General features: G+C 36.5%; 1 protein-coding gene across 8 annotated transcripts in view; it reads left to right on the top strand.

Moving 5' to 3' along the window:
• Positions 1–25,926, top strand: part of synrg (synergin, gamma) — a 27,214-nt gene extending 1,288 nt beyond the window's left edge. Inside the window, exons 2-22 of one of the 8 annotated variants that reach the window (XM_017032047.2) lie at positions 638–678; positions 1,166–1,308; positions 1,635–1,765; positions 2,136–2,241; positions 2,317–2,428; positions 3,239–3,646; positions 4,493–4,777; positions 7,405–7,482; positions 7,779–7,975; positions 8,447–8,692; positions 8,906–9,045; positions 9,275–9,402; positions 9,817–9,879; positions 11,278–12,243; positions 18,595–19,131; positions 19,456–19,619; positions 20,211–20,264; positions 20,757–20,853; positions 21,327–21,475; positions 21,630–21,740; positions 24,978–25,926. In XM_017032047.2, coding sequence (XP_016887536.2) covers positions 638–678; positions 1,166–1,308; positions 1,635–1,765; positions 2,136–2,241; positions 2,317–2,428; positions 3,239–3,646; positions 4,493–4,777; positions 7,405–7,482; positions 7,779–7,975; positions 8,447–8,692; positions 8,906–9,045; positions 9,275–9,402; positions 9,817–9,879; positions 11,278–12,243; positions 18,595–19,131; positions 19,456–19,619; positions 20,211–20,264; positions 20,757–20,853; positions 21,327–21,475; positions 21,630–21,740; positions 24,978–25,109 — 4,288 coding nt within the window. In that variant the 3' untranslated portion in view covers positions 25,110–25,926. The other 7 variants (XM_025055289.1, XM_017032046.2, XM_025055291.1 and 4 more) reach the window with 7 other exon arrangements.

The raw sequence follows: 25,926 nt of genomic DNA, 5'->3' as shown, positions 1-25,926 counted from the left end.
GGCATCACTTGGTAGAGTAGTGTCACCTATGTTCCTTATGATTAGTCCACTGTGTTACTTTGTTAATCATAAGATGGACAATATTGTAACAATGCCAGAACACACAACACTGGCTGACAGCTGTGCAGCTGGTTGGATTGAAATGTGGGGACGGAGTATCAGGTTGCTCAGTCATAACATATTCTGGCACACTGAGTATTTGAAGTAATGTAGTGGGAGATCTGATTTTTTTTTTCTAAATAAAACGTATTTCTTATTGATAATCATTGATATCATTGTATTGATATCATATACAAAATATTCATAATATTACTTATGTTCTGTGCCCTGGATGTTTGGAACTCCTGGTCTACACTACTTTTGTATTTGAATTGAAATGTAATCACATTTGTGATGTCACACTGTATGATTACATAACACTTAATAAATTACTGGGATATGGTGTTTATTTTAAATGAAAGCAGACACGCCAAGCTTCCAGGCCCTTATGAATATTTTACACTTTCTTGTTTAATTTTTCAAATTGACAGGAACCAAATTTGAGATAGCTCTGGTAACATCTCTCCAATTGAAGGGTTGAAGCAGTTTGATCGCATGTCATTTTCATGTGTACATTTCTCTCTTTTTTTTTTTGCAGTTTTATGTATCCTGTTGGAGGAGGCCTGGGGACACCTCAAGGTAAGCTGACCAAAAAAGGAATATATCAAAATAATATGACTAATGAATAAACTAATTTATCACCAATCTTAAGGTGAGATGTAGATATTGTAGTGCTTTGTTGAAAAACAGGGTGAAGGGCAGAGCATTAGTGAAATGGTTACAGCTTTGGTGTCATATCATTAAATTTACTGGGTTCAATTCCCAGAGAAACCACATATCCCTAATGGTGCCTGTCTCGGTTGTGAAGACTAACACTGTGAATTTTTCACATTGTGGGACAAATAAGGGACTCAATTATTATTATTACTATTATTATTTGATCAAATAAAGCAATTATAGCTAAGTGGTGACATAGTAATACTTACTTTATTATAGTGCAAATATTTACAAATGGCCTCACTTACACATGTTATGCACCAGATATTTATATATATTTCTTTAATTTGATAAACAATTTTTAGTGAGGCGTCATTAACCTGGATGTGCATTTTTTTGTAATTTGCAGGTATGGTGTCCCTGCAGCAGCAGCAGCAACAACAGCAACAGCAGCAGGGTTTTCCAATGGTCCAGGTCATGCAACCTAACATTCAGGGCATGATGGGAATGAACTTTGGTGGACAGATGGCTCCAGGAGCAATGCCCATGCAGGTAAGCTTTACAAACAGGGATGCATTAATAGCTGAATAATTAATTCCTTTTTTCAGTTTTCTTTGAATAATATAAATAACTACTGCCAGGTCCTATGGCTTGTTGCAGGACATCGTTCATCAACACTGTGACAGTTTGTGGTCATTTTATGGCTCTCTGCTAAATTCTTAGGCTGATGTTCTCTTAATTGGTCAAGTCAACAAACATATTTGTACATCATTTCATTCTCAAATGATTTTCTGTCAGTATGACTAAGTGACTTGGCAAAAACTGTTGAAACTTTTAACCTTTAAAAAAAAAAACTTTTTATGGTTTTATATGAACAGGGCGGAATGGCAATTGGGATGCAGACACCTGGAATGCAGTTCTTGGGTCAGCCACAGTTTATGGGTATGAGGCCTGCGGGACCTCAGCAGTACACAGCAGACATGCAGAAACAAATGGTGGAGGAGCACCAGTAAGAACGTTTAACATTAATACCATTAATTCAGTTTGTTTGTTTGTTATTCTATGTCTGATAACACTTTTTTGACAGTATGACAGTTATATATACAGGCTATTTAGAGGCTACACCCAAAAAGTGACAAAATCATTTTGTATTGTAGTAATTTGTTCAAGAAATCAGTAAAAAATTTATAAAAAATATTATTATTATGTCTTGCTAAAAAAACAAATTTGTGGGTATGAAAATGTTAAATGTTATATGCATTACTGCATTACTACATAACTCGTGTGAGTCGCCAACCATAACTAAAGTGTATTTCAAGTAATTTTACCAGGATACATTTTATTCCAAAATCTGGTCTGCACTCATTGTACATTTTCAGAAAGCGTCTGGAACAGCAGCAAAAGATGCTGGAGGAAGACAGAAGAAGACGACAGTTTGAGGAACAGAAGCAGAAGTTGAGGCTTCTCAGCAGCGTCAAACCCAAGGTGACTTCTTCTCAAACTGTATTCTTGTCATCATTTCTGCTGCACTGACTATTGACACTTCTGCTTTTGACTTAGACTGGGGAGAAGAGCCGAGATGATGCCTTGGAAGCCATCAAAGGCAACCTTGACGGCTTTAGCAGAGATGCAAAGATGCACCCAACTCCATCATCACAGACCAAAAAAACAGGTATCTAATACCAAAACTATTTTGAGTTTTAAATATTTTTTCCCATCACCTTTTCTGTTCTTTTTGAAAAATTATATTTAGGAAGCTCATTTTAAGGACTGCTTTGGAGTGGAACCTTTCTGATACTTTGTCTATGAAATTTTCAATGTGAAGATTAAATTAGTTGTTTTTATCCTATTTGCACCTTCACAATCAGATTTTTAATGAGACCTTTGAATATAGGTCTTTGTGGGGTTTTTTAGCACCAAATCATAATAGAAACGTTTTTCAAGAAACTAAATTGTTTTTGGTTCAACTACCCGTGTTTCCATCGTAGTGACGTAACCTAGAACTAAAAATCGGATGCCTGGTCGTGAGTCAGTGGTGAGGTTTTCCATCACAGCAAGAATGTCACAACTTTCTATTATAATCGATATTTAATACCAACATATTAAGTCTACAACAGACACATCCTTAAGGATGAGTCTGTGTCCAAAACCAAACATTGTTCAAACAAAAATGTTTCAGTGCCTGTTTTACACTGGTTAAGCAGCAGTCAAAAAAGTTACTGATTTTCTTAACGGTATAAAAATTGTTGGAGTTGCTTTTTGCCAAATTTCTGTTCTATACTGGTAACTTCTTTTCTCAGAAGATTTTTTTCCCCCATGCAAATCAGGTAATGTTTTTGTAGCACAAAAATGTAGGTAAAAATGAAATATACCTCAAGGNAAATGAAATATACCTCAAGGTGTCATAAATAACCGTAAACTCTTTCACCATTCCAGTGTTTGACCTGTCTTGTGCCATTATCATTATTTCTTCATTTTGCAGAGTCATCACCATCACATTCGTCTGTCACCACTCACTCCCACCCTGCAGCTTTATTTGGGGATAATGATGAATTTAGTGACTTTCAGGGGCCCGTAGATGCCTCAGCCTCAATTCCTTTGCCTTCCTCCTCCTCCTCCTCAACCACCAACACTTTTGGCCTCTCTTCTCAGACACATGTCCATCCATCATCCCATGGTTCCGTACAGGACGATGATGAGTTCAGTGACTTTGTTCAGGGTCCTGTAAATAATATCCCTTCCTCCGACTTCCAGCATTCCTCTCAAGGGGAATTCAAAGCTTTATTTCCCTCCTCACATTCCCTTCCTCAGTCCCTCCCCACCTCTGTGTCCATTACAAATGCCTCCCAACATTGTGCTGTCAACTCAAGCTCTTCATCTACATTTCAAGGTAATTCTTCTTTTGTTTTGTTAACAACTTTCTTCTTATTCCTGTTCTTCAACATTCATTTAATCAACAAACAATTAACTTTGAAGGTTTTTGTTTGTTTTATTTTATTTACCTACATGTAGACAGACATCAGTAACCTGTGAGATTTGACATATATACATTAAACCCACTTTACTTACACTCTTACCCAGAACTATTACCAATGTCCATCCTGTGTGATCCATCCATGGATATTGGCATATACTAATACACACAAGCACAGGGATAAAACCCACAAGCATTTGCGTATTTCTAGTGAAGACACTTACGGTCAGGAGCCGTAAACTCCCCACATCTTTTTCTGGCCTTTATTCGGTTGTTTAAATGTGATAAAGAGGTTTCTAATAGCGCTGTAGTATTATACAGTATATATATTTGAAAAAAAATCTACATTTGTTTTCTGATTTGTATTTAACATCACATACTATGTGGTCCTCCAATGAAATGACAGTGGCAGCAGTGGCTCTCTGCTTGTCTTAGGTTAGATAGATAGAGAGATCTTTAGAGAGAACTTTATTAATTCCTCGGGAGGGCTTATCATCGATTGATAGGAAAATAACAATATAATCACCTTAACCTCTGTCTACACATAAAAATGGAGAAGCACAAGTTGAAAGTCGGTTTTGTCCTTACCTTTATATTACCCTTACACTATTGACAGCAATTGATAAAAATTATAGTACTCTCCAGTTGCGGCTAAATTGCATCACAAAGGAAGAATACAGATACAAATAATTACTCTTAATTACTCTTAACTAAAATTTCACTTGGATTTTAAAGAAATGTGTTCCTCATTCACACATCTAGGCCCATCCCTGGAAGAGAAGCTTTTGTCCTCGTGTGACTTTACAGCTGGTATGACGGCGCAGGTTAGCTTTAAACCCAGGCAGAGTTTGGAAGAAATGGGGCCACAAACAAAAGTTTCTACTCAGTTTCAAACCAGCACTAAAGCCAGGAACTGGAAAGCAGCCAATGAAGACTTGAGTTCACTCTTCATCCCAGAAAAAACACCGGTGGTCCCAGTTTCTGCACCCACTGAGCACCTGTCAGCTGTTGACACCTCATCCTCCCTCCAAACCAGTAGTGAAAGTGGTGAGAGAAGTGCCTACTTATTAGATTTTGGCTATATCCCCACAACCACATTTTGATTTTAAACAGCTTTGAGTAAAGACATGTGTTTCATATCCATGTTAGCAGTCATTTCTTGACTGATACAATTCCGTTAAAAATGCATATAATATGGTTCTCCGTACCTTCATTTTAGCTATTTTAGACAGGAGATTTCAGAGCCCAGGGTGTTGGTGGTTGACATTGTAATTCGTGGTGAGACCAGGGAACAGGTGGGGGAATTACAGAATACATGTGCTCATAGTGACCGAGGTGGAAGAGTGAAGCTGATGTAGTTAAAATGATATATCATTTTTATATCATCATGAATGGACAGAATATTCAGATGCTTTGGACATGTGCCAAGGAAAGCTACAGATAGGTTTGGTCACCTGTTACAGTCAAGACAGGTCACTTATATTTTGCTATGTTAGGCTATCAGAACTTTTTAAATTTTTTAAAATGGTTTCTCATGTTAATGTGCTACCATTTTTTTTTTTTATTTTAAATCTTTGACATTTTTGGTCTTTTGGTTGTTTTAAACAGCTCTTTGGGCAGTCCATAACTATTGCACATAACTGTGTTCTTATTCATTTGAGTTCCGAATGTACAGTATTTTGACCATTTTTAGCAGTAATAGGTGGCTGAAGCACAGATAGGAAACATTTTAGCTATAACTCTTAATGGATTAATATTGTATTATGTGAGCCTACAACTCTCAATCTGTAGCCGGTTGTGGTTACTGGTAAAACCTTGGAAACATGGATATGAAACCCTGTTCACAATAAAAGCAGACTGGAAGGTATAAAATAAGCACTTTGTTTTGCTTTTCTCCGATAGCCTCAAAATTGTGCAGTTTTATGGTGACACATGCAGTATGAAGTATGTTTTTAAAAAATAAAGTTCACCATATGTAGCCGATTTTCACTGCTGCTGCTTCTCTCTCCAATGCCATGCTACAACACTAATCAATAACTTTTCCTTTACTGGTGGGACTCATTCTGATTCCAATCCTAACAACATAATGTACCCCATTTTCATCACTATAATCACTCCAATCTCTGTGGCCATAATTTCACTGACATCTTTATTTTGTGGCATTTCTGTGAGATGTTTTCTCTGGTGACCTTATTGCACTCTCTTCTTTCTGCTTTTTTTCTTCCTGCTTTAATTACCTTTTTTGGTGCAGCCTCATTTTGCCACCAAAAGCTTGATATCAAAAATTAATCCAGCATAAGGATTTTGTGTAAGGTGCTTTCTTGTCATACACTCTCTTTTGTGTATGAAACTGTTTTGATTAAAGACTGTGTATCAGAAAGTATTGTAGTTAATTGGCAAATAAGATAACAGTACCAGTTACAAGTACACAAAAACTTAAAATTATATATATGTATATATGTATATATATGTGTGTATATATATATATTTATATGTATATATATATATATATATATATATGTGTGTATATATATATATTTATATGTATATATATATATATATATATATATATGTGTGTATATATATATATTTATATGTATATATATATATATATATATATATGTGTGTATATATATATATTTATATGTATATATATATATATATATATATGTGTGTATATATATATATTTATATGTATATATATATATATATATATATGTGTGTATATATATATATTTATATGTATATATATATATATATATATATGTGTGTATATATATATATTTATATGTATATATATATATATATATATATATACATATAAATATATATATATACACACATATATATATATATATATATATATATGTGTGTATATATATATATTTATATGTATATATATATATATATATATATACATATAAATATATATATATACACACATATATATATATATATATATATATACATATAAATATATATATATACACACATATATATATATATATATATATACATATAAATATATATATATACACACATATATATATATATATATATATATACATATAAATATATATATATACACACATATATATATATATATATATATAATAAAAGCGATCTCTGTTCATAGCTGTCTTTGGAGGTGTTTTTTACAGTTATATAGTGTCTTGTTTTGAGCAGAGTGAATTTCACGAACCTTTTAACTATATTATTTTCCCCAAGTATCTTCACTGGCAGTTGGCTTCAGTCGTTTGGAGCTAAGGTGCTAGGGCACACGTTGTGAATATCATAATGTTGCTTCTAATGCAAGTTGTTGGTGCAATTTATGTAACTTAACGTTAATGTTTTCTGTTTTTCCACCAAGCTTTTTGCATCAGCCTAGTGTAGGAATGGGCTGTTTTCTGGGTTCTGGGATATTATAACTTATGTCATGTGATCTTTTGCCATTCACACATTCCCTTGCATGAATAATTTCTGGTGCATGGTAAGATGCTAAAGCTAAACAGCACAGGTTTGGTATCAGGTGTATGACTCTATTTGAAACAATATATGTTCTTACTGTACGGTAGCTACAAAGATGCTTGGTACATTGTATACCAAGATTTGTGTGGTATACGTAGTAATTAACACTGTATATTTAAATGTATTTTTCTGCCGTGTGACAGCAGGTGTTGGTGGGTACCCACAACAAGAGCACATCCAGCCTATGCTCCCTGCGTGGGTCTACAATGACAGCCTTGTCCCAGGTAAACATTTTCATAAAATGGTCTCTTCATTAAGGTATCTATTGAAGACGCTCGGCTTAGACTTCAAAGATTTATCCTCTGTGTTTATGATTATTATGTTTCAAACTTAGTTATTCATTTGGCCAATATTCTTTTAGAACTGACTTTGTTTTGCATTTTATTAAGAATCTAAAGTTCATAATAAGCCACAATAATTGCTCGACATAGGTATTCATTCAACACAATTTGTAATTGAAAAATTAATAGTTAACCCAAATATCTGTTGTGATTTTGTCCTGTGATCATCTTTTTTGTAGAAATGTTCAAGAAAGTGTTTGAGATCACCATGACTCAAACAGGGATCGACACAGCAAAGCTCTACCCCATATTGATGTCATCAGGGCTTCCAAGGGAAGCACTGGGGCAAATCTGGGCCTCAGCCAACCGCACAACCCCGGGCATGCTCACAAAAGAGGAACTGTACACTGTACTTTCACTCATTGGGGTGGCACAGGTAAACACTGTAGACAGAACAGAACAGAAAATAAAGAAAGAAAGAAAGGATCAAACCTACGTCAATAAGTCCAAGGCTTATGATTTATGAAGACCCAAATATATGGCTCACGTAGGTCAGGGTTGATGAGAGGCTTATTATCATTGTAAACCCAGGCTATTACAAGAACCACAGACATCCTTGTACCTCTCTGGCCCTCTGAACCATGTGAAACAGTTGTTAAATTCAAAGTCCAAACAATGTGTGACTTCTTTTCTCTTTTACTTTGCTGTTATTTCGCTTTTTATTTGAAGGCAACTCGTGTTTTGTTTCTAAATTAAAGTCAGTCACTGTCACTCAAATGTGTTAACAATTTTGTTAGTTGGTTTCCAACTAGTTCTTGTGCAAATTTGAAATGCTGTAGGTCTGTTTTGTGCTCTTAAATATGGAAAAATATGAAACATGGACTGTTTTTTTTTCTTATTTCTCCAGAGTGGCCTCCCAGCAATGAATGTAGAAATCCTCAGTCAGTTCCCCTCTCCACCCCTGCCCAACCTGCCAGCCTTGGCTATGACCATGGCCCCAGTTATCCCGCCTCACTCACAGCCCATGATGAGCCAGCCTACTGTCTCCATGTCCATGCCGTCATCAACAACCCCTGTTATGGTCATGACACCTGCAGTCATAGCTCAGCACCCCACAAGCACAAACTTCATCGCCAGCTTTCCGCCAACAATGGTAAATTTGGCTTTAGTACAAACTTTTTCATTGTTTTATTTTTTTGCATTGCATAAGGGTACAGTAGTGATAAAATAAATTAAAATAAAACATTTTAATCTGGCACCAGGAAATGTCCTTGTTACAACAGAGTGAAAACAAGACGCTACCAAATTAAAGAGGCTATAATGAAGAAGAGAAGTTAATGTTTTATATTAATCATTGTTGACCCAGGCCACCAAAGCTGATGACGATGACTTCCAGGAATTCCAGGAGGCTCCAAAAGGCGGATTAAAAGACCAGCCCTTTGCTGATTTCCAGGGGGCATCAGGAGGAAGTTTTTCCACCACCATAGCACCGCAGCAACAAAGCAGGTACAAAGCCTTGTTTGTCTACCTGTCTATATATCCTATAAAGCCTATAAAAGCTCTCTCTAGAATAGAAATGTGATCTGTGTCATTTCACTACAGTATTATTTCATATAAGTTAGCAGGAGGAGAGAGGATTTAGCGTCATCATGCTGTGTCAATAAAGACTTTTAAAGTCTAATGCAAAGTTATTAACCTCTTTTTAACTATTGCTTTGGCTTCTTTGTTTTTGCAGTGCATCTACCATGCTGACACCAATGTGTGGTTCCTCCTCCTCTGCCTCTACAACCTCCTCAGATAAATATGCCGCCTTTAAGCAACTGTCTGTGGATCAGCCGGCCGAGCCCACTACCCATGTCTCAGGTATCTCAGCTAAACTTTGGCTAAATGTGCAAATGTAGATTCAAGTGCACCATGAATGCCATAAATACATCCCAGAAAAAGAATAAAAAGCAAAATGAACTAAAACATAACCCCCAAATAGTTTGTAAGTACCAAAAACGTAACCAAATATTCATCAAAATTCAAAACATAAAGAAAGATCTAAAGAAATGACAACATAAACAAGAAAAAAACTATAGCATCAATAGCTTAAGGGAAGCTAAAACATTGCTAAAAGAATTTCAATTCAATTAAATTTCCAGAACTAGCCACGACATGAAGAATGATTGCAGGTGGTCCTTTAATCAGGGGTCAGTCTACTGTGTGGTTCCACTCGTACGACAATTCACTGTTTTACTGTGGCTAAAGAACATTTTGTCTTTTGTTTTTCTACAGATGTTGGCGACAGATACAGTGTTTTCAGAGACCTCCAAAAACCTACTGACAAGAAACCTGTTGGTAATAACACTTTCTTTGTTTTTTTTGTGTGTGTGTAACTCAAGGTTAAAAGTGTAATTCACCCTTTCTGATTCTGTGGTGTTTTTGATACTAGTGTGTTTCCTTGTCTCATTAGTGCAGTTTCCAATGGAAACAAGTCCAGTAAGTTGTGCTTTGCAGTGAGCTCTACTTCAGGCAGCCCATTAGCCCCATGAGCCATAGTTTTTCTTTTCCTCAGAACACAGCACTAGTGTTAGTAAGGGTGTCACTTTTCCCCAGTTAGCTCTGCAGCTTGAAGGTCCATGTCATTGATACAGTAAACACATATATTGTCAGGAGATGCCCTATCATAACTGCCCTGCTGGCCCTGAAGTCAATTAAGATGGACTTTTTTTTGTTTTGCTCCATGGGACACATGCGAGAAATAAGTCTACAAATACTGTCATCAGAAAAGATCTCTGAGTGATAAACCCTAAAAAAAAAACTTTTATTCCGCAAGTTAGATTTGACTTACTTATTTATATAAATATATGTGTCATAAAAAATATGTTATGACCTGAGCAGAGCCGATCTTTAAGCATTGTGCTTTGGGTTGTATATGATTGGGTTGTTGAAAGTGGGACTAAAGGCATTGACAGACACTTCAGAGATGTAATCATATGTCCAAAACCCTGACAGTCAATTTGGGTCTAACTTTCTAACCGTTTAAGAATTGGGGCTACTCTTCTGCATGTTGTTAACTTGTTGGAGTTGTGTTACCATCTTCAATCTTTTAGCACTACTGGCTAGGATTTTTTCCAACTGTGATGTGTATAGTAACTTTGCTGTTTTGCACTGTCCTTAGCATGTGGCTACTGTGGTTACTTTGTATGAGACAACAGTTCATTTGGTTTATTAAGCTAACATATAGTCTTTTCTTCAATAGCTATCTAATTCTGGGCTATTGCCTATTGTCTGGACTAAATGTTGTCTATCTGCTATATTTCTGCCTTCTCCCCAGGCTTACCATGGGGCATTACTCTAAATGCTTGCTTTTATCATTTTGTCCGATTACTAGGTTTTTCCATGCTAATTATTAGCTAATTTCTTGACTATTCTTTATATATATGTATAGCTGACTATTGCTTATTTTCAATCTTAGTTTCAAACTATGTTGACTAAGCAAGTTCAAATTAACCAATTTGTATTTTACTTGATTGGTTTTCATTTCAACATCAGACAAAATCTTTTGAATCCTTAAGCCCCTCATTTTTATATTATGTTAGAGAGATCTAGCTGAACATTTCAAAAAGTCAGTAGAATATTTCTCAATCTTTGTTTCTTTTTATTGTTGTTGACTGGAGTTGACCCTTGAGATTGTTTCAGGTTGTACCTGTCATATCTGTGTTTCTAAACAAGAATTATGTTCTCTGTTCACAGGGGAAGGATTTGCAGATTTCAAGTGTGTCAGTGCTGACGATGGCTTTACAGACTTTAAAACCGCCGACAGCGTCTCTCCACTAGACCCTTCAGAACAGGCCAAAACCTTCCAGCCCTCCTCCTTTCCTTCGATTTTCACAAACTCCCAGTCTCAACAACAGCTACAACAGCAGCAACCAGTCTCTCTTTCTCCAAGCAAAAACTTGTTGAACATAGCTGACCTGGAGCTTTTTTCTTCTACAGCTCCTTCTGTTCCCGCTCCTGCTGAGATAAAACCTAGCACATTTATGCCTGTGTCTGTCCCACCCTCTCTTGTCCTCCTGTCAGGAGGTGCTAAACCTTCAGGTGGTGGAACAGATGAATTTGGTGACTTTGCCCTCTTTAGCACCTCCTCAGACACTGACCATGCTTTGGCAGCAGGTGGAACTGCAGCTCCGGGGCCTCAGGATGATTTTGCAGACTTCTTGGCCTTTGGTAGTTCCAGTGGTGAGCCCAAAAGCAACACTGGTGAAGGAATTGTGTTACAGGTGGAGCCTCTGACAAAGCAGCAGCAGTCTCATCAGAACTCTGATAAATATGATGTATTTAAACAACTGTCCATGGAGGGAGGCCTCACAAATGATGACACCAAGGAAAGCAGTGGTGGCTCCATCTCTTCTGCTAAAAGCGACACCGATGACTTTGCTGACTTTCAGTCCTCCCAATTCTGTACAGCACTCGGGGCTTCAGAGAAGACCCTGGATAAGGTCTCGGCCTTTAAGCATGGCAAAGAGGACTCCAGCTCTGTGAAATCCCTGGACTTGCCATCCATCGGAGGAAGCAGTGTGGGAAAGGACGATTCTGAGGATGCGTTGTCAGTGCAGCTGGACATGAAGCTTTCAGATATGGGCAGCGATCTGAAGCATGTGATGTCGGACAGCTCTCTGGATTTGCCTGGTCTGTCAGTTCACCAACCCCCGGCCACAGGTGAGGAACTAGTGCGTTTGCTCTGGTGAGGTCTTGTTACTCACACACTAATATGTATCCAGGCTCAGTTGGGGCTATTGCTTTCTCAGTATACTTTGTTTCAATCAACAAATGAGTGAAGAGAAATATAATAATTTTACTTTGTTCCAAAACATAGGATAGACCCAAACCTACATAATATAACGTATCATGCACAACATTTTTATTTAACATGTCATGATCCATTCAATCATATTTTAGCTATGCTCACCTTTATTTTCTTCACTGCTTCCCTTTCTATCATCTTCATTTTTAATGTTGTTTAACAGAGTTCATGACACATTTGAAGTGGTCATCTGTGGTCAGTGGCTGGCGTTGACATGTTGGACATTGATTGGTACATAAGGTCTCTGGTATTGGGTCAAGCCCACCAAAGTTTTGTGTGTACGTACTTGACCAAAGTACTCTGGCATCAGTATAGTGTGGTTGTCCTTGTCGTGAAGGAGTAGATACAGAGTATTATTCCACAGTTTGACAGTAAGCAAGTACTTTACAGAATACTTTTTAAAATACGGGGATCCTCAACTTACCTTGGAGTTCTGTTTCTATGGTGCAATGTAGCTCGAAGTTCGGCACTTACATACTGTACATAAGTACCTACTGTATATCAGTGCGTGGTCTGGTGACAGCCTGACTGTGTCAATCCTTGAACTGGGTTTGCTTTGGCTGGCGTATATTAGTCATAAATGTCTAGTCATAGCTTTTTTTCCGTCAAAATGCTACTGTATACTGAATTCAAGTTTGGTGTTTGGAGTCTTTTTTCCTATGTGCATTATATTTGCCATTTCTTTTTAATTCCAGTTAAACTGTTCTTGTCTAGCTAGCCTGGTGAATTCCAACAGCCAAGGTTAAATCTAAGATACATGTATGCATATTCAATCCTGTCTAGGCTATGTGGTGGCAAGGTGGCGCTTGCGAGTGCAAAAATATAGTTTTTTTTACCAGGTATCAAAGCCAGAGATGTAAAAGGTCAAATGAAACACTTTTCTTCTTGTAGTTCCTGTTAGTTATTTTGTCCATAATGACATTTTCCTGCTCTTCTGGTTGGATGTCTGCTAAGGCCATGAGCAGGCACACTTTCGTCAAACGGTTTTAGAAATGTTCTGCAAGGAACAGTACAATGGAAACAGTGGCTGATCTAGAAATATTTATCATTTTTACGAGGTGGCAAGGGTATTGCAATAGTAAATGTAATGATTTATTTATACTTTTTTATAATTTGATTGTCTCCCATATTTCCTCTGCCTTGGGTGTCCATGTGTGCTTCTTATACATGGGACATACACTTCTTATCAGTGTTTTTGCACTTATTATTTTCTGGTAGCAGTCAAACCCACTGTAGGATAGTCTGTTTCAAGTGGGTTATAGTGTTTGATTTATATCGACGTCAATGATGGTACGTTTTCTTCCTTGTTCAATGTCCCTTTTTCACTGCTACTGTAGTTTATCGGGAAACCATAGTGTTCTCAAACGGCACACCTGAAAGAGATAACTTCAGTTTACCACACAAGGCTGATCTGTGCTAAATGCTAACTAAAGTAAGGTTTCTGGAAGTGTTTGAATGACTCACCCCAGCATGGTTTGGGTCATGTCAAATGTTCTGGTTAAACCTGCAATTTCAGTTCAGCTCTGCTTTACCCTACATTTCAAGAATATAAAGTACAGAAATAACTTCTGGATTCGCAATGTACCGTATGCATAATATACAACATATACATATAAACTTATACATGTACATGATTAAAATACAAAAGTTCCATACTTATTTTTCTTATTGTTAATTTTGTGTTATGCCAAATTTCACTTGATTTTTTTAACCTAAAATAATTAAATACATTCAGAAAACTTTTAAAAAAATAATTTATTATAAAAGATCTGCATGTAACCTCTGCAAACAAGCTGCTGTAACAGAAGCTACATTTGAGCTTAATGTTGTACATTTTCTAAGTGTTTGTACATCAGCTGCTACATTACCGTACAGTATTTTCAAACTTACACACAGTATCATTTAATAAATAGCCTTTCAGTAACATCAGAAATGGGTGTTAACCTCATAAGTAAACCCCAAAAGTAAAAGTAATTCAAACTAATAATCTATGTCAGTATCAGCTACTGTCCATGTATTTGTTCCCTCTTCATGAATCCATAGCTCATTATTTTTTTACATCACCATGTCACAGCTCACCTTTCACTTAAAACACCCTTGACCAATTTCAATGCAACTCCTTCAAATAATAAATTACTTATCCCAATTTATGTATTTAGCTTAATTAAGTAAGGTGTAAGAATAGAAGGGCAGATGTGAGTGAGCCATTGTCCAATCACTCAGAAAGTTTGTTTTATTCAAAAAAATGTTAACTAACTTCAAAGAATGTTGGTCACGATAATGAGAATCCATAATAAGACATCATTATTTCAATTGACACAAGCTGAACAGAATAGTGTTACTTATGCATGCTAACAGAATTGTGTTTTCTTCATCTTTTTTTAAAAAGCATCATTGGATGTATGCAGATCATTCTTATTTCCATACATGAAAACATTCTTATCACCTTATTGTAGCTCCTGTTATGGTTTGACAGTCATTACTCAGTTACACTCAGTTACTTTTCCCTTTGTACTTTTTTTTTTCTCTTTTGTTCCGTCTTCGAAATACTGTTCCTGTTATATGTGTGTAACAGGGAGGACAGTTTAAACACAATGCAAGCATAGACTGTATGTCGAAGTAGCAGTCGACTTTCTGTTTTTAAATAAACCTTTTTAAGCATATACACTTCCAATTCGACCAAAACCATGAAGTTCACTAACTCTATCAGCAGTTGTGTATTTTCTCCTAAAACTAGCATGAGAACATCTCATCATGCCTATTCAAAAGTATCTTCATTCTTCTGTGGACCTTAGTTATTACACACATCTTTTTTAAGCTAGCAGTTGCCACTGCTTCCTCCAGTGCCAACAATAAAAACAGTCTACATATGCCATGCTATTTTATGAACATAATCAAAAAAAATTAAAGAGACAGTATTTCTTTTTTAATTGTTTGTGTGTGTGTGTGTGTGTGTCACAAAATGAAACATTTATTTTTCTATTTTTTCCTGCTAAAATCGGTCTGTAATCACTTGTGACTTTCCAGTCCGACTCTTTTTCAATTTGTGGAATTGACAAGAAATTTGTAAAGAGGAAACTTTTCACAGATTAGAGAAAAATATACTTATGATGGAGTATATTTATTACAATATGGGAACTTATTTTGAGGAAAGAAACCATCCCTGAACTTTCTGCTATTTACGTACTATGTCTATTGGTGCGAGCAAACAGTATGTGGATAAATAATTATTAAGGGGTCACCATCCTCAAAGAACAACTTGAGAAAATGTCTTGAGAAAATAATGTTGTGGAAGTGTATGTGCTTTTCAAGGCACGTCAAAATTGAGAAAAAAATGATACTGTCTCTTTAAATTTGTCTGAGCATCTACTAAATAGAGTAAATGACGATGCATCGGTAAAGAATAGTCCTCTCTTTTTCTTAGTCCAACCCTTTGAGTGCTTGGTAAAGAGTCACTCCAGCAGACATTGCCTCCTCCTGTCTTTAATGAATTATCCCTAAACATTGTTTATTTAAAGCATTTTATGCACCTCCAACCCTAAGGTCCTCAAAGGGTTCATGGTTGTACCTCGATCTTGCTTTTTGCATTATCTGACCAACTTGGCTTTTCAAATGTTCTATAAGCAAATATTGTTCCAAACTTTATTGTTGCTTTACAATTAAGTATAAAACCATAAGTGTTATCCCCCAGAGTGACTGATTTAGTCTGTGAATGTGCCTTCTCATTCTGGGTTCTGCTTCTCTATCCTCTGGGATTTCCTTAATTATTTTTTTTCTCACTGTTTGTTTCCTTCCTTTTTTTCTCTTTTCCTGTTACTGCATGCCCATGTACTTTAAATGACTGCATTCTACCTTTGCAAGTGTTGGTTTTACAGAACTCTTTTAAGGATAGGCTTCTTTCACTGTATTTACAGTTTTTCTTCTTTCTCTCTACCTATATTGTTGTAATAAATGACTGTTGTTTTGCCTCAATGCCTACCGTCTTATTTCCTCTTCTTTCCTTTTTCCAAAGAGAGGCCTTTTGTTCAAATAGTGCATTTATTAGGCTTCCAGCATATTGTATATTCTTGTCAATTTCACAAATTCTATTAACACTATTCAATGCCTGTGTGATATGTATGAAGACAGTGATCAAATAGTGCTTCCTAACTATTTTTGAGCAAGGGCATATATTTAAAACAAGTGAGTCCCACAGCACACCACCAAACGTGTGTCTTAAAAATATACAGTATGTAGTGGAATATCTAGTTAATCTTCTGGTTTCAGTCTACTAACAATTCATTTACTCAATGTAAAACCTGGGTCTGTTATATTGAACACTACCCTTACTTATTCACAGTAATTGAAGAAAGAAAAAAGAAGGAAAATCAACAGTTCAGTTCTCAAAGAGTCTTTATTTTTTATACCTTTCATCTAGTGGCTGAGTATTTATATGTTCAGCCTGTCACTGTTGAGCAAAATGACATGCTGAAATTAAGCTTTCCATAATATAATAATAATAATGATAATAATAATAATGATAATTTTGAACAGTAAAACTAATGATTTATGCTGGAGTGGTCACTGCAATCACTGGATAACAGAAGCACCAATTGCAATTTTATGGCCAGTTTTGATAACTGATTTTTATTGATGAGTCAAACTTGCCAACTAAAAGGGCTTTTTACTACCAACATTTTTGCAGGGGCAAAGTGTTATTTGTACCTTTGGCATTAGCTGCTTTCCTGTTGTTAGCCCTGTTGAACTGGGCATGTTTGAATCAATGATGGTCTTTGTAGTGTCAGCTCAATAATATTTTTACTTCTATACTTTCTTTGTATTTTGTGCATCAATACAACATGTAGCTTAGTTTTACTTGGCCAGCTGCGGTTTCTTTTCAGTTTAGTTCAGTTTGTCTGTTGGAGTTTACATCAGTAGTTCAATGGTAAATCAGTTGTAAATACCAGCAGAATCCTATTATCCATTAATGAGTATCACAATTAATTCTCAAAATAAAAATCATAGCTTTCTTATTAAATGTATTTCATTTTCTCTAGAAGATGATGAACCACACTAGCAGTAAATAATTGTCAAACAAATAGGTCGAATAGGAAATCCACTCAACACTTCTGTCTCTGCACATGTAGTACTTTGATCACCCAATATTGTATGTATTGTTAAGCTGAAGACGGTAAATTGAGGCTAGAGCAGCAGAACTGATAATTTAGTATGGCTTAAAACACATGAGAGAAGACTTTTAAGGGGTCAGTGTTGCAAACTGTCTTAGAGGACTTTTCAGAAGGCATGTGGAAATGAAATATGTTATATAAAAATGTTTTAAAAATTCTTACATGGAGCCTATGTCAAATACTGGCACAACACTGTTAGGCACAGGATTTTCACTTTAAATATTCTTTACGGCTGCATGTGGACCATGACCATTGATGATTTTGGTTGAAACACGGCTTATTTATTTCCTAAGGCACTTTATGTTATTTGTTTTCCAAAATAATATGGACTTTGTTCCACCAAAGTTGTTTTATTTCTGTATATGCCACTGCTGTAGGTCTGTGGGTTCCTTGGTGGAAAATAGGGATAGTTTAGTTTGACATAAATAAAAGATAATTGAGGTAGATTGATTTAGTTACTTGAATTTATGGATAATAACAAAACAAACATTGTTTCCTGGTACCGAAAAGAAATCCTGAAGAAAAAAGATGCATTGAAAATGTATTAAGTTCTATTTATTTAAATCATGATAATTGTTGAATCATCTAATTACGATTAGATGAATTAGTAATCAAAGTGAATTGTGAGTTGCCTTAGATGGCACACCCCTGTTAGAATTTGCTGCTGAAATGTTTTGCGGACCCTTCTGCCTCAGTTCAACCTGTTTCAAACTGTTTGCTTGAGACACTGTCGCTGCTGTTTCTTCATCACATTCCTAATCTGAATTTCATTACATCACATGAACATTAAATAAGAAAAGTACTACATATTATAGTTACACTTATAGGTAGATACAACATTGTGTGAAATCATTTGATAAATATTGGCATTTATTTATGAATAGAACAGATACGTTTAAATAAAAAAAACCTTAAACCTCTCACTTATATAAGGATTATATATATAACCTTAGTAGGAGTTTAACCCCCTTTCAAAATGAAAATAATTTTGCACCTAAATCTCTAGGAACCACTGGTATTTCTTTGTTATCATTTCAGAAGGAGGCGACCTGAAATTTGACCCCTTTAGGACATCAGCCCTCAGCACCCTGACCAGCTATGACTGGTCAGACCAGGAGGAATGTCTGCCATGCGATCTTAGAAAGCCACAAAGCTTGGACAGAGCTCCGCTTTCTTCTTCAGCTCCCACTCAGAGAAAGGGGCTGTCCACCGAGAGCAGTGAAAACATCCCAGCTAACACTAAAGAAAACTTTGTAGCCTCTTTCCCCACCGAACTCAACTCGTCCACAGATGATACGGTGGAGCCCTACGCTCAGTTTACCTCTGGTGAACGTGGTGGAGTTGTCGCTGTAGACGATGATTTTGGAGATTTTGCAAGTACCGTCTCTGAAAAATCCTTGCCTCCTACTAAAACCGAAACAGGAGAAGATGACTCGGATGAGTTTGGAGCCTTCCAGGGTGACAAGCCCAAATTTGGAAAATTTGACTTTCTCAAAGCCAGTGCTCAGACCAAAGTAAAGTCCAGCGAGGAGATGATCAAGAGTGAACTGGCGACCTTTGACTTGTCTGTTAAAGGTAAGTTACATTCCCAGTCTAAAAGAAAAATGGATATATATGTGTATTTATATATGTATATTCATATGTGTGAATGTGTATCTATCTATATAACCAAACCATGTGATTTGTCTGTTTTGTATGTATATAGCATTAATTTGTGGAGATTAATCATATCATTTTTCAAAGTCAAAGAACTTTATTTGACCCTGAGTTGCACTTCAAAGAAACATAACATTACTTAAATTGCCAAAAGTTTAGATTATTAGCATGTTTTTGCACTGTTAGGCCTGTAAACACCTACTCTAGAAATAAAATCCCTCTCCACTCCTGCATCTGCCTCAGGTTCCCACAAGCGCAGTCACAGTTTGGGTGAAAAGGAGATTGGTCCATCACCACCATCTCCAGCACCAGAGCAGCTCTTCAGAGACAGATCCAACACCCTGAATGAGAAGCCTGCTCTGCCTGTCATCAGAGACAAGTACAAGGACCTGACTGGAGAGGTTGAGGTCAGCTCTGCGCTGCAAACATAGCACCTTTACATGTTGTTTGGCATGGCCTTCTGCATGTAGACTTAGTCTCCACTAAAGGTTACAGAACAGCATTACCTCAAATATACTATTGCATTTATCATTGTGTTTGAAGTAATGAAAATGAAAGTTAAAACTGAGCCTGATAGGAACTTTCAGACACAAATCAGTATTAGAATGCTGCGTTGTGGCTATATTTACAGTAGTATGAAAAACCTAGGACTAGGGCTAAAGAAGAAAAGATCAATCTATATTGTTATTAGTGTAAAGATTAAGGTCCACATATGTAATAGTATAAGGTACAAGTGCATAGGTGATGTAAACCTTTTTGGACGAACATATTGAATTAAATGTAAATTAGCAGCATCATAAAGAAAGACTAAGTCTTACATCATGCAAAATCATACAACTTCCAACTACATAGAAATAGTTGTATGTTAATTTCTGGACACCAGTCATATTTGTCTCGAGGCGTAACCACAAAAATATGTAAGTGTTTTTGGAGCGGCTGTCTTCTGTATGTTTGGTCATTTTTGTGGTCATTAACATTCATTTGTGCTGTTGTTGCAGGAGAGTGAGCGATATGCGTACGAGTGGCAGCGTTGTCTGGAAGGTGCTTTGGAGGTTTGTGTTTAGTTGTCGTTCTCTGAAGCCCAAAGAAAGCAGGTCGTTTTAACAAACTGAATAAAAATAGCTCTGTGTGTGAGAGAGAGAGAAAGAGAGAGAGGACAAAGGTAGCTCTAGAGTATTATACACAAGACATATTTATAAATTAAATGTGCTGTAGTGGAAGTATTCCTATTTAGCAGCTCTGGTTTAATCCACCTACCTCTCCAACTCCAGATCCCAGGGGGCAGGATATTATCAAAAAGGGCATCTGTCATAAAGACTATGCCAAATCATTATGTGACTCACTGCTGTGGTAAACACTAATTAAAGGGGAGGGAAGAAGAAAAGTTACAAACCAGCTGAATTTTTTTTTTCTGTGTGAATTTCTAAAAATGGCAGAAAGCCATCCTGGTGGTAGTTACAGAGTTTCACCAATTCAAAAAAATGAGCACATTTCAATGAGCAAAAGCAATATTTTTTGACTGAGACAGTTTTTTTTTTCATTAGGTCATCAGTAAAGCTAACAACATCCTGAACAGCATCAGCAGCTCCTCTGTCTGCACTGAAGTCATCCAGTCGGCTCAGGGCATGGAATACCTGCTGGGTGAGCACAGGGATAGCTCTGTTAACTTCCAGAAAACTTTTCTGTCTCACCTTTGGGATTTTAGGGCAGACATTCATTTTCTTTAATTAACCATTTAATGTTTGTAGAACTTTAGCTATTATTGAACTTTAAAAACTTTAATTTGGCTTTTTTTTAAATCTAGTTTTACCTTTGTCATTCTACTGTAGCTGCACTTATGGTTATCTTATTATATTTTTAATCTAATATGGGCTTACTGTTATTTATTTACTAATCTGGTGAATGTTACTGCATCTTTGTTTGTTCAAAAGGGTCCATTTGGGTATACCATTTTTTTTTTAAATTGTATTTCATCCTAAACCTGTATTATAATAACCCGTCTTTCTTCTTGGCTGTATCACTTGTTTAACACACTTGTATTTGTTTTATGTTTTAATGCATTTAAAATGTAATTGAATTATCTTTTACACATATACTATATATTTTACTCTCAGGTGTGGTTGAAGTCTATCGTGTGACTCGCCGCGTGGAGCTGGCGATCAAAGCGACAGCAGTGAGTTCTGAAAAGTTACAGCAGCTGCTGACGGACATCAGCCGTATATGGAACAACCTCATGGGCTTCATGTCGCTGGCCAAGCTCGCTGTAAGCTACTGTGAAATGATCAGCCACAAAACTACAGAAAATGCACAACTTAGTTTAATTTAACATTCTTATGTTAATGTGTGGTTTTGCGTTTATGTGTGTGTGTTTTTGACCATCCGACTGACTGACTGTCTGGTTGTGTCTGTGGTTGTAGCCTGATGAAAGTTCTCTAGATTTCTCCTCCTGTGTTCTGAGGCATGGCATCAAGAATGCAAAAGAGTTGGCCTGTGGAGTCTGTCTGCTCAATGTTGATGGTCGTAGCAAGGTTTGTAGAAACACACACACACACACATACACACACAAACACTTGTTTGTAAAGTAGGGCTGCACAATATAACTGACAATACATAGTATCAAATATAAACATTTATTTTAGTATTTGTTACTTTTTGTTGAACCACAAAACAAATTAAGGCTTACAGGAGGGCTGGGGTCTGGGCTCATCACCTATCTCCACCAAAGACAGAATTTGGGGCGGGCCTATTGCAGCGCGTAGCCAAATAAAACAACAAAAAGAAAAGAAAAGCTTCTAAACTCTGACGTGACCATATTACTTAACACCTCTTATAGTGGAGTTAATAGAACTAAAGTTATTTGTTACAACATCAAAAGAAGAAGAAAAAGCTGAAGAATCGGTTTATCACTGCGGTACTTTGACTTTTACTTAAAAGCAACTCACAGGGTTGATTTGAAACCAATCACATGAAAAGCTCCCATTTTGTTTAAGCAGAATATGATTGCACTAAGATGATTTGACTGCATATACAAATATTGTGCAGCCCTACACATCATGCACCTCCTGTCTGATGTACAGTATCTGACATTGTGAAATTTAATACATTTTGCAGAACAAAGAGAGAACTATTGGACGTCTTTTTAAAAGAGTATGACTCATTTTATTTTTTTAATTCAACCTTTACCTTTTCATACTTGGGGTCTTAGGGTGATGGGTTCAATACCTTTAGTATTAAGGCCTACATGACAAGAATTATATTTTTTTCAAGGCACTTTTATAGCCAATCAGCTCATTTAGGCTGAGGCTACATCCACATGACTCAAAACAAAACAAAAAAAAAACAAAACCCTTTTTCTCTTATCCTGTTGTCTGCTGAAAACAGAAATGTCAAGTTTTGATAATTATTTTGAAAATTGCCCATATTAAGCTTTTTCTAACTTTTGATCTGTTCATGAAAGTCATGCATGAGAATCCTTGCCCAGTAATCCCCTAACAATTAGGGCTGGAACAAAGAGAAAAATGGAATGGAATGAAAAGTGGATTTAGCCAAAAAGCATTAGCGCTAACAGATAAACAGTACCAAACTGACAGATTGCTATTTCACTCCTTTCTCAAGTCAAATGTTATCAGAATTTATACCTGCATTAAAAATGAAGCCAACATTAGCTGTTAGGTTAACTGTACCATAGAGATGTAATGATACATTATGAATTGATGCCAATGGATTTGCATCAATGTAATTCATTGGAAGGTGTAGCAGCCTAGATAAGATTGCGTGCTAGCTGACACTGTGGCTGGCTATGGCCGCTGCTCTACTAAGGCCAGAAGTCCAACGCAATACTCATGAAGTCAACACACTGGTAAAAAAGTGATAAAATTGTCTTGAACGAAGAAAACAAATCATATTGCAAATCATGTTGTTAATCAAATGTATCATTACATCTCTATTGTACTGTTATAAGTTTCTCACATTGGGTGTATTTAACATTACATAAGCCTTTTGCAGCTGAATAGTAGTACATGGAACCTCCTGACAATGGCCTGACCTTAAAGGCATTTACATTTGGATGTTGGACAGTGAAAGGTTAGGATTAGCAAGCTGTCAGTGTTTTGTTTTTTTTTTGGTAGGCCAAAAACATTGTCACCTCAGGTGGTGGTGTCCCACAGAGGTTGTCTCTTTGTCTCACAGGGGTCTAAAGTTCTCGTCTTTCACCTTCCTCTCTAAAGCCCAAACTAACAAGTAGTTGTATGTCTCTGGTCTTTGGTCTCTGATGACTGTGGGTGTCTGCTGATCATTAGCTAGTCAGGGGCATCTTTTTTAGTCTACATGCTGATTTGGCTCTGGGCCCAAACATTTAATGTAACATCATTTACTTTTAAAATGCAGCTTGTGATTGGAATTTGGAAGAAGAAATAAAGTATGTATGAATATGTGAATGGCAGAAACCATAGAGTGAAAAGCAAGACAACAAAAGTGCTCCACACTGTGGCCACACTACAGACCGTTACTGACTTCCAGCACCTATGATTAAGGCAGCGAACAACTGTGCAAAGATATTTAGACCTTTAGCTGACTACCTGTTGTCAATAGCTGGAACAGTGGGTGAGAAGATAGAGCTAGGGGGGGACACGTAGCTTTGTCCACACAACCCCTGTGAAAAAAAAGGATCTATAAACCAGGCAGTGAGTAGAATCTTCTCATTCACCGTCATATGAGAGATGACTATACACTGCTCCGTCAGGTGATGACGTGTTTGGTTTTTATGGTCCGTTGTGGCTGAATTTGTGTTTCTTCTTCCTGTGAGACCGTTGCTTTCTGCTCCTCTCTCCTCCTCTCTCCTCTCCTGCTGTGTGGGAGGTGATGAATCACTGCACATGACTCATCCCCTCTGCTGCTCCTGCATCACAATTTCACCAGTGATGCAAATTCTTCAACAGCACCTCACTCACAGAGAAGCATTTTCTTATTCTGCCCACACACACACACACACACACTTGTCTCAGTTTTGTGTAGGTCACACTTATCCTATCTATCATTGATGTTTACGGTCCTGTAGTTGAGGTGTGAAACTCAGTGTGTGACCCAGTGAGTAGATCCTAAAGGAGGTGCTGGTAGATCGTAAACAATTAAAACAGGAGAAAATTAAAAACTATTTAAATATAATTATATAGGATGGCTCGATAGAACTTTGGAATGTCCGATACCTATACTATAACTTGGAGAATAGTGTCACTAGTCATGTTGCACAAAGTAAAGTAAAGTAGGTATCGGATCGGAGGCACTATAGTTGGGTTTTGTTTTTCAATTCTAAAATTTTTACCAATATTGGAAAAATACAGATCCTGAGTAGTGTGTAGTGCTAATAATATACTATAATATTTAAATTATACTGTGCATGTAGTTTGTAGTACATATATACAGTGGAACCTTCGTTTTTTAACCTTATTTGTTCCTGAAGGCCGTTCGTAAAACGACATTTTCAAACTAGTACTTTAGTACTTTAGCCTGGTCGGTTAGACAGTAGCCCCCAAGCCAATAAAGTGTGGACACCCCAAATCAAAAAACACTCTACGTTTTTAGAGATTGCTCATATTAGCAAGCAGATATCTACAGTAAAAGTCTAGAAATAGCTCATGTTCTAAAATGATGTCTCTGTAGAACTGACTGTAGTTCAGTTTCCTTTCATAGTTTTCTCTTAGTCCCAGTTTTAGATGCATCAATGTTTCTACCTGTCCCTAAAACTTCAACTCTCCCAACTCTAACAGGCCTTTAACTCTGAGACAGACAACTTCAAGCTAATGTACGGAGGCCACCAGTACCACTCCAGTTGTGCAAACTTCTGGATCAACTGTGTGGAGCCCAAACCTCCAGGACTCATCCTGCCCGACCTGCTGTGAGCTGCTGCTGCTGCCATGGCCAGAAACAACAAACCATCTTTTAGTTTTAGCTGTCACGTATCAAGTTTTCAACCCATAGTCTTTCCTTATCTAGTTTTAAGACTGAGTCATTTCAAAAAACAAGATGCTACTTACTTAAAAAACAAAACATTATTCTGTTAAAATGCTGCTGTTGTTTTAGGTTTAGGTTAAAAAAAAAATCGACCTGTATGTTCTTCTTTTCCTAACACACCCAGTATCAGACAGATTATCAGATAATAGTTGAAAAAAAATGTATTTGAACTGAAAATGTGAACTTGAAAGTTAAACTTCAGTTAAGTTTTAGCACAGCGTGACCTTTAACCTATTTACTGGACAATCTATAAACAACTGATATTTAATGAATTGTTTTCAACTCAACAATGAGGCCTCTACTTTCAGACAGATCTGTGATGATTGACCGGTTTTATCGTTGTTACTGCAGTAATGATGCTTAAACACTGCAGTAGTTGTGACTCTTAGATGATCTGTGCATCTATGTTTGTACATCACTGGATGTGTGAAGCTGTAAACACTCTTCTTTGCCTCCCTTAGCCCAATGTTTTATTTTATTTAATTTTCAAATTCTGCCGAAGTGAAATCCTTGGATCTGAAGTCAGTTATTATTCTTTAGAGTTGCTCAGTTGGTCACTCTTTAGCCAATCTTGTGGTTTTGTTTTCTTTATGTGTTGACAGTTGCACTGGGGAAAAGGGGATCAGACATTATTTAAAAAACTTGTTTGTTTTGTGAAAAAAAAAAATTTGTGTGAAAATAAAAATTGAACATGTTGAAAAGTTA

This window comes from Cynoglossus semilaevis, chromosome 4 (genome assembly GCF_000523025.1).
Source record: "Cynoglossus semilaevis isolate Cse_v1.0 chromosome 4, Cse_v1.0, whole genome shotgun sequence".
Classification (NCBI taxonomy): Eukaryota; Metazoa; Chordata; class Actinopteri; order Pleuronectiformes; family Cynoglossidae; genus Cynoglossus; species Cynoglossus semilaevis.
Note: the sequence above shows the minus strand (reverse complement) of the source record. Positions and strands in the feature narration are given on the sequence as shown.